The 15,198-nt window shown below is 35.4% G+C and overlaps 4 protein-coding genes across 4 annotated transcripts; all 4 read right to left on the reverse strand.

The window, feature by feature from the left end:
- Nucleotides 1–590: 590 nt before the first annotated feature.
- On the reverse strand, nt 591–3,251 carry LOC147786431 (exopolygalacturonase-like). Its single transcript, XM_087120777.1, has 5 exons — nt 3,155–3,251; nt 2,143–2,231; nt 1,760–2,059; nt 981–1,499; nt 591–880 (listed from the first exon to the last, which is right to left on the reverse strand). Exons 1-5 carry the CDS (start codon nt 3,249–3,251, stop codon nt 635–637), a joined length of 1,251 nt encoding a protein of 416 aa, XP_086976903.1. The 3' UTR covers nt 591–634.
- Nucleotides 3,252–4,249: 998 nt separating this feature from the next.
- On the reverse strand, nt 4,250–6,908 carry LOC147786432 (exopolygalacturonase-like). The gene is made up of 5 exons (XM_087120778.1): nt 6,812–6,908; nt 5,802–5,890; nt 5,419–5,718; nt 4,640–5,158; nt 4,250–4,539 (listed from the first exon to the last, which is right to left on the reverse strand). The coding sequence occupies exons 1-5, from the start codon at nt 6,906–6,908 to the stop codon at nt 4,294–4,296; spliced, it is 1,251 nt and encodes a 416-aa protein (XP_086976904.1). The 3' UTR covers nt 4,250–4,293.
- Nucleotides 6,909–7,905: 997 nt separating this feature from the next.
- LOC147786433 (exopolygalacturonase-like) lies at nt 7,906–10,566 on the reverse strand. The gene is made up of 5 exons (XM_087120779.1): nt 10,470–10,566; nt 9,458–9,546; nt 9,075–9,374; nt 8,296–8,814; nt 7,906–8,195 (listed from the first exon to the last, which is right to left on the reverse strand). The coding sequence occupies exons 1-5, from the start codon at nt 10,564–10,566 to the stop codon at nt 7,950–7,952; spliced, it is 1,251 nt and encodes a 416-aa protein (XP_086976905.1). The 3' UTR covers nt 7,906–7,949.
- A 997-nt stretch (nt 10,567–11,563) lies between these two features.
- LOC147786434 (exopolygalacturonase-like) lies at nt 11,564–14,224 on the reverse strand. The gene is made up of 5 exons (XM_087120780.1): nt 14,128–14,224; nt 13,116–13,204; nt 12,733–13,032; nt 11,954–12,472; nt 11,564–11,853 (listed from the first exon to the last, which is right to left on the reverse strand). Exons 1-5 carry the CDS (start codon nt 14,222–14,224, stop codon nt 11,608–11,610), a joined length of 1,251 nt encoding a protein of 416 aa, XP_086976906.1. The 3' UTR covers nt 11,564–11,607.
- Between the last annotated feature and the right edge of the window lie 974 nt (nt 14,225–15,198).

The raw sequence follows: 15,198 nt of genomic DNA on the forward strand, positions 1-15,198 counted from the left end.
TCCTAGAATACATATTAATACTTGTCACTTAATTTTCTAATCTAAAACCTAATGTCTTTCAAGACTGATCTAAAAATTGCAACCGAATGTACACCATTGACGAAAAAGATAGATTTAAGGATGCGACTCACTGGATTTGTCCCCTCTAATGTCAATTCTTCTTTCACAATATTGATGGATCCGTGCGATATCCAACGAATGTAGTTAGGACATTCGATCTGACTTATCGATTTTGTCTCGAAAATTTCTAATTGGTAAATGATTTGTTTAGGGTTACCAATAGAGAGGGGAGTTAGATATTTTTTATGGTTAAAGATTTTGTTTTGTTTTGTTTTGTTTTGTTTTTTTAAGTAACTGGTCTTTTTAATAATAGTCCTTACCCTTACATTGTCTTATTCAGAATTCAAATCTGAAACGAAAAAACAAGAGCAAAATCATTTTATTTTATAACGTCGAGGTACTAAAAACGTTACATTGTTCAGGACACAAGACTTCCTTCAAACATTTAACCATCATATATATTTCGAAAAGTACAACAAAAGAAACTCAAAAGACAGAGAAATTAAAATGGATAGAGCTGTCTTCTTTTAATTAAGGTTATCGGTTAGTTTGAAGTACTATGGCAATCAACAATTCATGGGACAACATAAGGAGATGAACAGATTTTAGGGTTCTGTTTTCCTGAAATGATGGGTCTCACATTCGTGCATTGAGATGTAATAGGACCTTTTATTCCATTGTAAGTGAGGTCAATGTCACCGACTTTTACTTCGTCACATGGTAAGTGACGGCTGCAAATAAGTTTGATTGCCACTGGAGTTGCACAACTTCCTCTAATGTTCTTGAAGCTCACTTTACTAATCTTAATTTTCGAAGGAATCTGAAAATCAAAATGAGACAACAAATTTGTGTAAGTGGTTTATTTGTGAAAGTTATAATAGTGGCAAAATCAATCAAAGCTTTGAGAATGCGATCAATACCTTCCGATTGCACTGATTCCACGGACAATACTCTTGGTCTATTAGAATAGGGTTGCTAACATTGACCATTATAATGTCCAAAAACTGCATATCGGTGGCGGTGCCGCTAGCAGCAGAAGCTGGCCACGTTTTGATCCTGACACCATTAGTGGTGTTAATCATCGTGCAGTTCTTTACGTTGACACCTTCAACGGGTTCTTCGTTAGTGTATCTTCCAAGACTTCCGATGCTTATGCCATGTCCTGGCCCACATGTCACGTTGGTGATGTTAATTTGTTTGCTTCCATCTCCAAGAGAAATGCAATCATCTCCTGTTGCAATTTTGGACATTGTGATTGCGATCCTATTTGATCGACCGATGTGTATTCCATCAGTGTTGGGACTGTTTTCTGGTGCAGTTATATTGATATTATGGAATGTGAGGTTGTTGCAGCCGAGGACGTTGATATGGAAGTTCTTGCTATCAAGTGACGTTATTCTCTTCACGATTGAATTGGTGATGAAGTTGAACCTCAGACTCTAAACATTTTGTATAATCAAATAATATTATGTGAGCGTAAGTAATGAAGCCAAAAATTTTAACAGAACCCAATAAAATCGAAAACAATTTCACTTCTTTACCTGATTTTTGTTCTTTCATTTTTTATTTTGTTAAAAGATTATCCTCTAGAAAATGAAGAACAGTGTACCAAATTATAAATATTAGAAGATTAGAGAAGACATCTAAAAACAACAAGATGCACGAGATTGAGAAGGAAAGCGGAAGGCATATTGCTTACAATGGGGAGTTGGGCACAATTTATGCGTTTATGGCAATCATTCTTTTTCCAAGCTGCCTTTCCTTGGCCATCAAAAACTCCTTCACCCGATAATGTCAATCTATCAATATGTTCAAAAGTAATCCAATTATCTCCCTGAAGGCTTTTTGGTGCCTGCAATGTTCCTCCAAGTTGAAAGTCAATTGGGCTAGTACAAGGTCCTTTAAATATCCCTTCCTTTACTTTAAATATCCCTCCCGGAATAACAATCGCACTAGAACGATTGGACGTGCATGCATCCTTCCATGCATTTGCTAAAGCCTACATGACACAAGTAACAAAAATTAGCAAACAATTGATCAACTCAACTAGTGATAATATTGATGTTCATACTGTATATTTACCTTCGTGATGTCAGTACCAGGCACTATGTTACCATATCTTTTCAAAGGAAAAACAACATCGGCACTAGATTGAGCATCGACGGTAAAATCTAACAATAATAGCATCAAGATTGTAGCAATCAAGAAACTCGATTGGATCGTACTCATGATGCCCTTGCTTTCTTTTCTTTTTTTATGTATATTGCTTGAAAACTAGTGAGAGACAATGATATTTCGTTTTAGATTTGGAACCTTTATGTATTTAATAATGCCAATTGAAGAATAGAAATCAAGTTGGGATGGAACCAACCGAAGTTATGGTTCCATCTCCCTCTCTTAATCCAAACGTAATTGATAACTAAACGTTGTTTATTGTTTCGCTAAGTTGTTCATTAATGGTTGTGTTGCAATATCTCTCTCACTCGCCTACGAACAGTTGAATCTCAAAGAAACCAGGCATTGGCCAAATCCAACGAAGTACTTTTTCTGGAAGGAAACATAATTTACGGCCACGAATTAATGGGAGCCTTGTACAAATGAAGTTTCTATTACAAGATGGACTTCGAGTATACATTGATTTCAATGTTAGAAAAATTTTATGGGTGGAGGGTAGGAAGAAATTTCAAACTCGATGAAATATTTTTAGCGGTACTTTGTCTTTACACAAATGATTATTAAGAAAATTTCAAGAGGTCCCCTAACATAAGATTGCTCCAAACTAAACATGCCTAACTTTTGAATTACTTTTCATTGTTAGAGGCAATTCAAAACAAGTAAATAATATGACCATATCATTGAAGATGCAAAGGGATTTGTGGGGGCCATCGGGTGCCAAATTTGGATTACAAATCCCGGTCCAAATTCTAGGTACGAGGTTACATCTTAGGGGACATCTGAGTAAGGGAAAAAAAAAATGCTAAAAGGAACCGTGTTGATTTGTGCGGACAAATTTCACTCCTAGAAGCAATTCATGACAAGTTGGTAATGTAGCCATATCACAGTGATGCAGAGGAATGTCAAGGGAATCAGTTGCCGGATCCAAGTTTCAAATTCCGGTCCAAAGCTTCAACATGGGGCACCATTTGCCATTTCCAAAAAGCTTCGTATCCATTCTTCTTCTTAGATATCATTCTAAACATAAAAATCAAAAGATTTAATTGTTTAACAAGGGTTGTTGGGGTTGAATAAGTTTATGATCCAAATAACTGAGTTAGGTCTAAGAAAGTATCTCAACTCGACCAAGCTCAACTCGCGAGCAACAAATATTTTAGGACTTGAAAACACGAAACAGAGCATTTATGGACACAAAGTTTTGTTTTTATCTTCTCTCTTTTGCGATTTTTGTCGTTTTTTTGCCCTTATTTACCACGAATTTTGGCCAATTTTTATAAGTTCTTGTAGAGTAAACTCCTAGAACATTTAGCTACTTTTGATATTTAATTTTTCTAGGATTAGCGACATTTTTCGTAGAGCTAAGTACGGTGGAACAGTTAAGAAATGGAGATAAATAGTTAGATAATTTGATATTAAGTGTGAATTCCTAGAATACATATTAATACTTGTCACTTAATTTTCTAATCTAAAACCTAATGTCTTTCAAGACTGATCTAAAAATTGCAACCGAATGTACACCATTGACGAAAAAGATAGATTTAAGGATGCGACTCACTGGATTTGTCCCCTCTAATGTCAATTCTTCTTTCACAATATTGATGGATCCGTGCGATATCCAACGAATGTAGTTAGGACATTCGATCTGACTTATCGATTTTGTCTCGAAAATTTCTAATTGGTAAATGATTTGTTTAGGGTTACCAATAGAGAGGGGAGTTAGATATTTTTTATGGTTAAAGATTTTGTTTTGTTTTGTTTTGTTTTGTTTTTTTAAGTAACTGGTCTTTTTAATAATAGTCCTTACCCTTACATTGTCTTATTCAGAATTCAAATCTGAAACGAAAAAACAAGAGCAAAATCATTTTATTTTATAACGTCGAGGTACTAAAAACGTTACATTGTTCAGGACACAAGACTTCCTTCAAACATTTAACCATCATATATATTTCGAAAAGTACAACAAAAGAAACTCAAAAGACAGAGAAATTAAAATGGATAGAGCTGTCTTCTTTTAATTAAGGTTATCGGTTAGTTTGAAGTACTATGGCAATCAACAATTCATGGGACAACATAAGGAGATGAACAGATTTTAGGGTTCTGTTTTCCTGAAATGATGGGTCTCACATTCGTGCATTGAGATGTAATAGGACCTTTTATTCCATTGTAAGTGAGGTCAATGTCACCGACTTTTACTTCGTCACATGGTAAGTGACGGCTGCAAATAAGTTTGATTGCCACTGGAGTTGCACAACTTCCTCTAATGTTCTTGAAGCTCACTTTACTAATCTTAATTTTCGAAGGAATCTGAAAATCAAAATGAGACAACAAATTTGTGTAAGTGGTTTATTTGTGAAAGTTATAATAGTGGCAAAATCAATCAAAGCTTTGAGAATGCGATCAATACCTTCCGATTGCACTGATTCCACGGACAATACTCTTGGTCTATTAGAATAGGGTTGCTAACATTGACCATTATAATGTCCAAAAACTGCATATCGGTGGCGGTGCCGCTAGCAGCAGAAGCTGGCCACGTTTTGATCCTGACACCATTAGTGGTGTTAATCATCGTGCAGTTCTTTACGTTGACACCTTCAACGGGTTCTTCGTTAGTGTATCTTCCAAGACTTCCGATGCTTATGCCATGTCCTGGCCCACATGTCACGTTGGTGATGTTAATTTGTTTGCTTCCATCTCCAAGAGAAATGCAATCATCTCCTGTTGCAATTTTGGACATTGTGATTGCGATCCTATTTGATCGACCGATGTGTATTCCATCAGTGTTGGGACTGTTTTCTGGTGCAGTTATATTGATATTATGGAATGTGAGGTTGTTGCAGCCGAGGACGTTGATATGGAAGTTCTTGCTATCAAGTGACGTTATTCTCTTCACGATTGAATTGGTGATGAAGTTGAACCTCAGACTCTAAACATTTTGTATAATCAAATAATATTATGTGAGCGTAAGTAATGAAGCCAAAAATTTTAACAGAACCCAATAAAATCGAAAACAATTTCACTTCTTTACCTGATTTTTGTTCTTTCATTTTTTATTTTGTTAAAAGATTATCCTCTAGAAAATGAAGAACAGTGTACCAAATTATAAATATTAGAAGATTAGAGAAGACATCTAAAAACAACAAGATGCACGAGATTGAGAAGGAAAGCGGAAGGCATATTGCTTACAATGGGGAGTTGGGCACAATTTATGCGTTTATGGCAATCATTCTTTTTCCAAGCTGCCTTTCCTTGGCCATCAAAAACTCCTTCACCCGATAATGTCAATCTATCAATATGTTCAAAAGTAATCCAATTATCTCCCTGAAGGCTTTTTGGTGCCTGCAATGTTCCTCCAAGTTGAAAGTCAATTGGGCTAGTACAAGGTCCTTTAAATATCCCTTCCTTTACTTTAAATATCCCTCCCGGAATAACAATCGCACTAGAACGATTGGACGTGCATGCATCCTTCCATGCATTTGCTAAAGCCTACATGACACAAGTAACAAAAATTAGCAAACAATTGATCAACTCAACTAGTGATAATATTGATGTTCATACTGTATATTTACCTTCGTGATGTCAGTACCAGGCACTATGTTACCATATCTTTTCAAAGGAAAAACAACATCGGCACTAGATTGAGCATCGACGGTAAAATCTAACAATAATAGCATCAAGATTGTAGCAATCAAGAAACTCGATTGGATCGTACTCATGATGCCCTTGCTTTCTTTTCTTTTTTTATGTATATTGCTTGAAAACTAGTGAGAGACAATGATATTTCGTTTTAGATTTGGAACCTTTATGTATTTAATAATGCCAATTGAAGAATAGAAATCAAGTTGGGATGGAACCAACCGAAGTTATGGTTCCATCTCCCTCTCTTAATCCAAACGTAATTGATAACTAAACGTTGTTTATTGTTTCGCTAAGTTGTTCATTAATGGTTGTGTTGCAATATCTCTCTCACTCGCCTACGAACAGTTGAATCTCAAAGAAACCAGGCATTGGCCAAATCCAACGAAGTACTTTTTCTGGAAGGAAACATAATTTACGGCCACGAATTAATGGGAGCCTTGTACAAATGAAGTTTCTATTACAAGATGGACTTCGAGTATACATTGATTTCAATGTTAGAAAAATTTTATGGGTGGAGGGTAGGAAGAAATTTCAAACTCGATGAAATATTTTTAGCGGTACTTTGTCTTTACACAAATGATTATTAAGAAAATTTCAAGAGGTCCCCTAACATAAGATTGCTCCAAACTAAACATGCCTAACTTTTGAATTACTTTTCATTATTAGAGGCAATTCAAAACAAGTAAATAATATTGCCATATCATTGAAGATGCAAAGGGATTTGTGGGGGCCATCTGGTGCCAAATTTGGATTACAAATCCCAGTCAAAATTCTAGGTACGAGGTTACATCTTAGGGGACATCTGAGTAAGGAAAAAAAAATGCTAAAAGGAACCGTGTTGATTTGTGCGGACAAATTTCACTCAAAGAAGCAATTCATGACAAGTTGGTAATGTAGCCATATCACAGTGATGCAGAGGAATGTCAAGGGAATCAGTTGCCGGATCCAAGTTTCAAATTCCGGTCCAAAGCTTCAACATGGGGCACCATTTGCCATTTCCAAAAAGCTTCGTATCCATTCTTCTTCTTAGATATCATTCTAAACATAAAAATCAAAAGATTTAATTGTTTAACAAGGGTTGTTGGGGTTGAATAAGTTTATGATCCAAATAACTGAGTTAGGTCTAAGAAAGTATCTCAACTCGACCAAGCTCAACTCGCGAGCAACAAATATTTTAGGACTTGAAAACACGAAACAGAGCATTTATGGACACAAAGTTTTGTTTTTATCTTCTCTCTTTTGCGATTTTTGTCGTTTTTTTGCCCTTATTTACCACGAATTTTGGCCAATTTTTATAAGTTCTTGTAGAGTAAACTCCTAGAACATTTAGCTACTTTTGATATTTAATTTTTCTAGGATTAGCGACATTTTTCGTAGAGCTAAGTACGGTGGAACAGTTAAGAAATGGAGATAAATAGTTAGATAATTTGATATTAAGTGTGAATTCCTAGAATACATATTAATACTTGTCACTTAATTTTCTAATCTAAAACCTAATGTCTTTCAAGACTGATCTAAAAATTGCAACCGAATGTACACCATTGACGAAAAAGATAGATTTAAGGATGCGACTCACTGGATTTGTCCCCTCTAATGTCAATTCTTCTTTCACAATATTGATGGATCCGTGCGATATCCAACGAATGTAGTTAGGACATTCGATCTGACTTATCGATTTTGTCTCGAAAATTTCTAATGGTAAATGATTTGTTTAGGGTTACCAATAGAGAGGGGAGTTAGATATTTTTTATGGTTAAAGATTTTGTTTTGTTTTGTTTTGTTTTGTTTTTTTAAGTAACTGGTCTTTTTAATAATAGTCCTTACCCTTACATTGTCTTATTCAGAATTCAAATCTGAAACGAAAAAACAAGAGCAAAATCATTTTATTTTATAACGTCGAGGTACTAAAAACGTTACATTGTTCAGGACACAAGACTTCCTTCAAACATTTAACCATCATATATATTTCGAAAAGTACAACAAAAGAAACTCAAAAGACAGAGAAATTAAAATGGATAGAGCTGTCTTCTTTTAATTAAGGTTATCGGTTAGTTTGAAGTACTATGGCAATCAACAATTCATGGGACAACATAAGGAGATGAACAGATTTTAGGGTTCTGTTTTCCTGAAATGATGGGTCTCACATTCGTGCATTGAGATGTAATAGGACCTTTTATTCCATTGTAAGTGAGGTCAATGTCACCGACTTTTACTTCGTCACATGGTAAGTGACGGCTGCAAATAAGTTTGATTGCCACTGGAGTTGCACAACTTCCTCTAATGTTCTTGAAGCTCACTTTACTAATCTTAATTTTCGAAGGAATCTGAAAATCAAAATGAGACAACAAATTTGTGTAAGTGGTTTATTTGTGAAAGTTATAATAGTGGCAAAATCAATCAAAGCTTTGAGAATGCGATCAATACCTTCCGATTGCACTGATTCCACGGACAATACTCTTGGTCTATTAGAATAGGGTTGCTAACATTGACCATTATAATGTCCAAAAACTGCATATCGGTGGCGGTGCCGCTAGCAGCAGAAGCTGGCCACGTTTTGATCCTGACACCATTAGTGGTGTTAATCATCGTGCAGTTCTTTACGTTGACACCTTCAACGGGCTCTTCGTTAGTGTATCTTCCAAGACTTCCGATGCTTATGCCATGTCCTGGCCCACATGTCACGTTGGTGATGTTAATTTGTTTGCTTCCATCTCCAAGAGAAATGCAATCATCTCCTGTTGCAATTTTGGACATTGTGATTGCGATCCTATTTGATCGACCGATGTGTATTCCATCAGTGTTGGGACTGTTTTCTGGTGCAGTTATATTGATATTATGGAATGTGAGGTTGTTGCAGCCGAGGACGTTGATATGGAAGTTCTTGCTATCAAGTGACGTTATTCTCTTCACGATTGAATTGGTGATGAAGTTGAACCTCAGACTCTAAACATTTTGTATAATCAAATAATATTATGTGAGCGTAAGTAATGAAGCCAAAAATTTTAACAGAACCCAATAAAATCGAAAACAATTTCACTTCTTTACCTGATTTTTGTTCTTTCATTTTTTATTTTGTTAAAAGATTATCCTCTAGAAAATGAAGAACAGTGTACCAAATTATAAATATTAGAAGATTAGAGAAGACATCTAAAAACAACAAGATGCACGAGATTGAGAAGGAAAGCGGAAGGCATATTGCTTACAATGGGGAGTTGGGCACAATTTATGCGTTTATGGCAATCATTCTTTTTCCAAGCTGCCTTTCCTTGGCCATCAAAAACTCCTTCACCCGATAATGTCAATCTATCAATATGTTCAAAAGTAATCCAATTATCTCCCTGAAGGCTTTTTGGTGCCTGCAATGTTCCTCCAAGTTGAAAGTCAATTGGGCTAGTACAAGGTCCTTTAAATATCCCTTCCTTTACTTTAAATATCCCTCCCGGAATAACAATCGCACTAGAACGATTGGACGTGCATGCATCCTTCCATGCATTTGCTAAAGCCTACATGACACAAGTAACAAAAATTAGCAAACAATTGATCAACTCAACTAGTGATAATATTGATGTTCATACTGTATATTTACCTTTGTGATGTCAGTACCAGGCACTATGTTACCATATCTTTTCAAAGGAAAAACAACATCGGCACTAGATTGAGCATCGACGGTAAAATCTAACAATAATAGCATCAAGATTGTAGCAATCAAGAAACTCGATTGGATCGTACTCATGATGCCCTTGCTTTCTTTTCTTTTTTTATGTATATTGCTTGAAAACTAGTGAGAGACAATGATATTTCGTTTTAGATTTGGAACCTTTATGTATTTAATAATGCCAATTGAAGAATAGAAATCAAGTTGGGATGGAACCAACCGAAGTTATGGTTCCATCTCCCTCTCTTAATCCAAACGTAATTGATAACTAAACGTTGTTTATTGTTTCGCTAAGTTGTTCATTAATGGTTGTGTTGCAATATCTCTCTCACTCGCCTACGAACAGTTGAATCTCAAAGAAACCAGGCATTGGCCAAATCCAACGAAGTACTTTTTCTGGAAGGAAACATAATTTACGGCCACGAATTAATGGGAGCCTTGTACAAATGAAGTTTCTATTACAAGATGGACTTCGAGTATACATTGATTTCAATGTTAGAAAAATTTTATGGGTGGAGGGTAGGAAGAAATTTCAAACTCGATGAAATATTTTTAGCGGTACTTTGTCTTTACACAAATGATTATTAAGAAAATTTCAAGAGGTCCCCTAACATAAGATTGCTCCAAACTAAACATGCCTAACTTTTGAATTACTTTTCATTGTTAGAGGCAATTCAAAACAAGTAAATAATATGACCATATCATTGAAGATGCAAAGGGATTTGTGGGGGCCATCGGGTGCCAAATTTGGATTACAAATCCCGGTCCAAATTCTAGGTACGAGGTTACATCTTAGGGGACATCTGAGTAAGGGAAAAAAGAAATGCTAAAAGGAACCGTGTTGATTTGTGCGGACAAATTTCACTCCTAGAAGCAATTCATGACAAGTTGGTAATGTAGCCATATCACAGTGATGCAGAGGAATGTCAAGGGAATCAGTTGCCGGATCCAAGTTTCAAATTCCGGTCCAAAGCTTCAACATGGGGCACCATTTGCCATTTCCAAAAAGCTTCGTATCCATTCTTCTTCTTAGATATCATTCTAAACATAAAAATCAAAAGATTTAATTGTTTAACAAGGGTTGTTGGGGTTGAATAAGTTTATGATCCAAATAGCTGAGTTAGGTCTAAGAAAGTATCTCAACTCGACCAAGCTCAACTCGCGAGCAACAAATATTTTAGGACTTGAAAACACGAAACAGAGCATTTATGGACACAAAGTTTTGTTTTTATCTTCTCTCTTTTGCGATTTTTGTCGTTTTTTTGCCCTTATTTACCACGAATTTTGGCCAATTTTTATAAGTTCTTGTAGAGTAAACTCCTAGAACATTTAGCTACTTTTGATATTTAATTTTTCTAGGATTAGCGACATTTTTCGTAGAGCTAAGTACGGTGGAACAGTTAAGAAATGGAGATAAATAGTTAGATAATTTGATATTAAGTGTGAATTCCTAGAATACATATTAATACTTGTCACTTAATTTTCTAATCTAAAACCTAATGTCTTTCAAGACTGATCTAAAAATTGCAACCGAATGTACACCATTGACGAAAAAGATAGATTTAAGGATGCGACTCACTGGATTTGTCCCCTCTAATGTCAATTCTTCTTTCACAATATTGATGGATCCGTGCGATATCCAACGAATGTAGTTAGGACATTCGATCTGACTTATCGATTTTGTCTCGAAAATTTCTAATGGTAAATGATTTGTTTAGGGTTACCAATAGAGAGGGGAGTTAGATATTTTTTATGGTTAAAGATTTTGTTTTGTTTTGTTTTGTTTTGTTTTTTTAAGTAACTGGTCTTTTTAATAATAGTCCTTACCCTTACATTGTCTTATTCAGAATTCAAATCTGAAACGAAAAAACAAGAGCAAAATCATTTTATTTTATAACGTCGAGGTACTAAAAACGTTACATTGTTCAGGACACAAGACTTCCTTCAAACATTTAACCATCATATATATTTCGAAAAGTACAACAAAAGAAACTCAAAAGACAGAGAAATTAAAATGGATAGAGCTGTCTTCTTTTAATTAAGGTTATCGGTTAGTTTGAAGTACTATGGCAATCAACAATTCATGGGACAACATAAGGAGATGAACAGATTTTAGGGTTCTGTTTTCCTGAAATGATGGGTCTCACATTCGTGCATTGAGATGTAATAGGACCTTTTATTCCATTGTAAGTGAGGTCAATGTCACCGACTTTTACTTCGTCACATGGTAAGTGACGGCTGCAAATAAGTTTGATTGCCACTGGAGTTGCACAACTTCCTCTAATGTTCTTGAAGCTCACTTTACTAATCTTAATTTTCGAAGGAATCTGAAAATCAAAATGAGACAACAAATTTGTGTAAGTGGTTTATTTGTGAAAGTTATAATAGTGGCAAAATCAATCAAAGCTTTGAGAATGCGATCAATACCTTCCGATTGCACTGATTCCACGGACAATACTCTTGGTCTATTAGAATAGGGTTGCTAACATTGACCATTATAATGTCCAAAAACTGCATATCGGTGGCGGTGCCGCTAGCAGCAGAAGCTGGCCACGTTTTGATCCTGACACCATTAGTGGTGTTAATCATCGTGCAGTTCTTTACGTTGACACCTTCAACGGGCTCTTCGTTAGTGTATCTTCCAAGACTTCCGATGCTTATGCCATGTCCTGGCCCACATGTCACGTTGGTGATGTTAATTTGTTTGCTTCCATCTCCAAGAGAAATGCAATCATCTCCTGTTGCAATTTTGGACATTGTGATTGCGATCCTATTTGATCGACCGATGTGTATTCCATCAGTGTTGGGACTGTTTTCTGGTGCAGTTATATTGATATTATGGAATGTGAGGTTGTTGCAGCCGAGGACGTTGATATGGAAGTTCTTGCTATCAAGTGACGTTATTCTCTTCACGATTGAATTGGTGATGAAGTTGAACCTCAGACTCTAAACATTTTGTATAATCAAATAATATTATGTGAGCGTAAGTAATGAAGCCAAAAATTTTAACAGAACCCAATAAAATCGAAAACAATTTCACTTCTTTACCTGATTTTTGTTCTTTCATTTTTTATTTTGTTAAAAGATTATCCTCTAGAAAATGAAGAACAGTGTACCAAATTATAAATATTAGAAGATTAGAGAAGACATCTAAAAACAACAAGATGCACGAGATTGAGAAGGAAAGCGGAAGGCATATTGCTTACAATGGGGAGTTGGGCACAATTTATGCGTTTATGGCAATCATTCTTTTTCCAAGCTGCCTTTCCTTGGCCATCAAAAACTCCTTCACCCGATAATGTCAATCTATCAATATGTTCAAAAGTAATCCAATTATCTCCCTGAAGGCTTTTTGGTGCCTGCAATGTTCCTCCAAGTTGAAAGTCAATTGGGCTAGTACAAGGTCCTTTAAATATCCCTTCCTTTACTTTAAATATCCCTCCCGGAATAACAATCGCACTAGAACGATTGGACGTGCATGCATCCTTCCATGCATTTGCTAAAGCCTACATGACACAAGTAACAAAAATTAGCAAACAATTGATCAACTCAACTAGTGATAATATTGATGTTCATACTGTATATTTACCTTTGTGATGTCAGTACCAGGCACTATGTTACCATATCTTTTCAAAGGAAAAACAACATCGGCACTAGATTGAGCATCGACGGTAAAATCTAACAATAATAGCATCAAGATTGTAGCAATCAAGAAACTCGATTGGATCGTACTCATGATGCCCTTGCTTTCTTTTCTTTTTTTATGTATATTGCTTGAAAACTAGTGAGAGACAATGATATTTCGTTTTAGATTTGGAACCTTTATGTATTTAATAATGCCAATTGAAGAATAGAAATCAAGTTGGGATGGAACCAACCGAAGTTATGGTTCCATCTCCCTCTCTTAATCCAAACGTAATTGATAACTAAACGTTGTTTATTGTTTCGCTAAGTTGTTCATTAATGGTTGTGTTGCAATATCTCTCTCACTCGCCTACGAACAGTTGAATCTCAAAGAAACCAGGCATTGGCCAAATCCAACGAAGTACTTTTTCTGGAAGGAAACATAATTTACGGCCACGAATTAATGGGAGCCTTGTACAAATGAAGTTTCTATTACAAGATGGACTTCGAGTATACATTGATTTCAATGTTAGAAAAATTTTATGGGTGGAGGGTAGGAAGAAATTTCAAACTCGATGAAATATTTTTAGCGGTACTTTGTCTTTACACAAATGATTATTAAGAAAATTTCAAGAGGTCCCCTAACATAAGATTGCTCCAAACTAAACATGCCTAACTTTTGAATTACTTTTCATTGTTAGAGGCAATTCAAAACAAGTAAATAATATGACCATATCATTGAAGATGCAAAGGGATTTGTGGGGGCCATCGGGTGCCAAATTTGGATTACAAATCCCGGTCCAAATTCTAGGTACGAGGTTACATCTTAGGGGACATCTGAGTAAGGGAAAAAAGAAATGCTAAAAGGAACCGTGTTGATTTGTGCGGACAAATTTCACTCCTAGAAGCAATTCATGACAAGTTGGTAATGTAGCCATATCACAGTGATGCAGAGGAATGTCAAGGGAATCAGTTGCCGGATCCAAGTTTCAAATTCCGGTCCAAAGCTTCAACATGGGGCACCATTTGCCATTTCCAAAAAGCTTCGTATCCATTCTTCTTCTTAGATATCATTCTAAACATAAAAATCAAAAGATTTAATTGTTTAACAAGGGTTGTTGGGGTTGAATAAGTTTATGATCCAAATAGCTGAGTTAGGTCTAAGAAAGTATCTCAACTCGACCAAGCTCAACTCGCGAGCAACAAATATTTTAGGACTTGAAAACACGAAACAGAGCATTTATGGACACAAAGTTTTGTTTTTATCTTCTCTCTTTTGCGATTTTTGTCGTTTTTTTGCCCTTATTTACCACGAATTTTGGCCAATTTTTATAAGTTCTTGTAGAGTAAACTCCTAGAACATTTAGCTACTTTTGATATTTAATTTTTCTAGGATTAGCGACATTTTTCGTAGAGCTAAGTACGGTGGAACAGTTAAGAAATGGAGATAAATAGTTAGATAATTTGATATTAAGTGTGAATTCCTAGAATACATATTAATACTTGTCACTTAATTTTCTAATCTAAAACCTAATGTCTTTCAAGACTGATCTAAAAATTGCAACCGAATGTACACCATTGACGAAAAAGATAGATTTAAGGATGCGACTCACTGGATTTGTCCCCTCTAATGTCAATTCTTCTTTCACAATATTGATGGATCCGTGCGATATCCAACGAATGTAGTTAGGACATTCGATCTGACTTATCGATTTTGTCTCGAAAATTTCTAATGGTAAATGATTTGTTTAGGGTTACCAATAGAGAGGGGAGTTAGATATTTTTTATGGTTAAAGATTTTGTTTTGTTTTGTTTTGTTTTGTTTTTTTAAGTAACTGGTCTTTTTAATAATAGTCCTTACCCTTACATTGTCTTATTCAGAATTCAAATCTGAAACGAAAAAACAAGAGCAAAATCATTTTATTTTATAACGTCGAGGTACTAAAAACGTTACATTGTTCAGGACACAAGACTTCCTTCAAACATTTAACCATCATATATATTTCGAAAAGTACAACAAAAGAAACTCAAAAGACAGAGAAATTAAA

This window comes from Cucurbita pepo, chromosome 20 (genome assembly GCF_057944985.1).
Source record: "Cucurbita pepo subsp. pepo isolate OVF chromosome 20, ASM5794498v1, whole genome shotgun sequence".
In the NCBI taxonomy this organism is placed as follows: domain Eukaryota; kingdom Viridiplantae; phylum Streptophyta; class Magnoliopsida; order Cucurbitales; family Cucurbitaceae; genus Cucurbita; species Cucurbita pepo.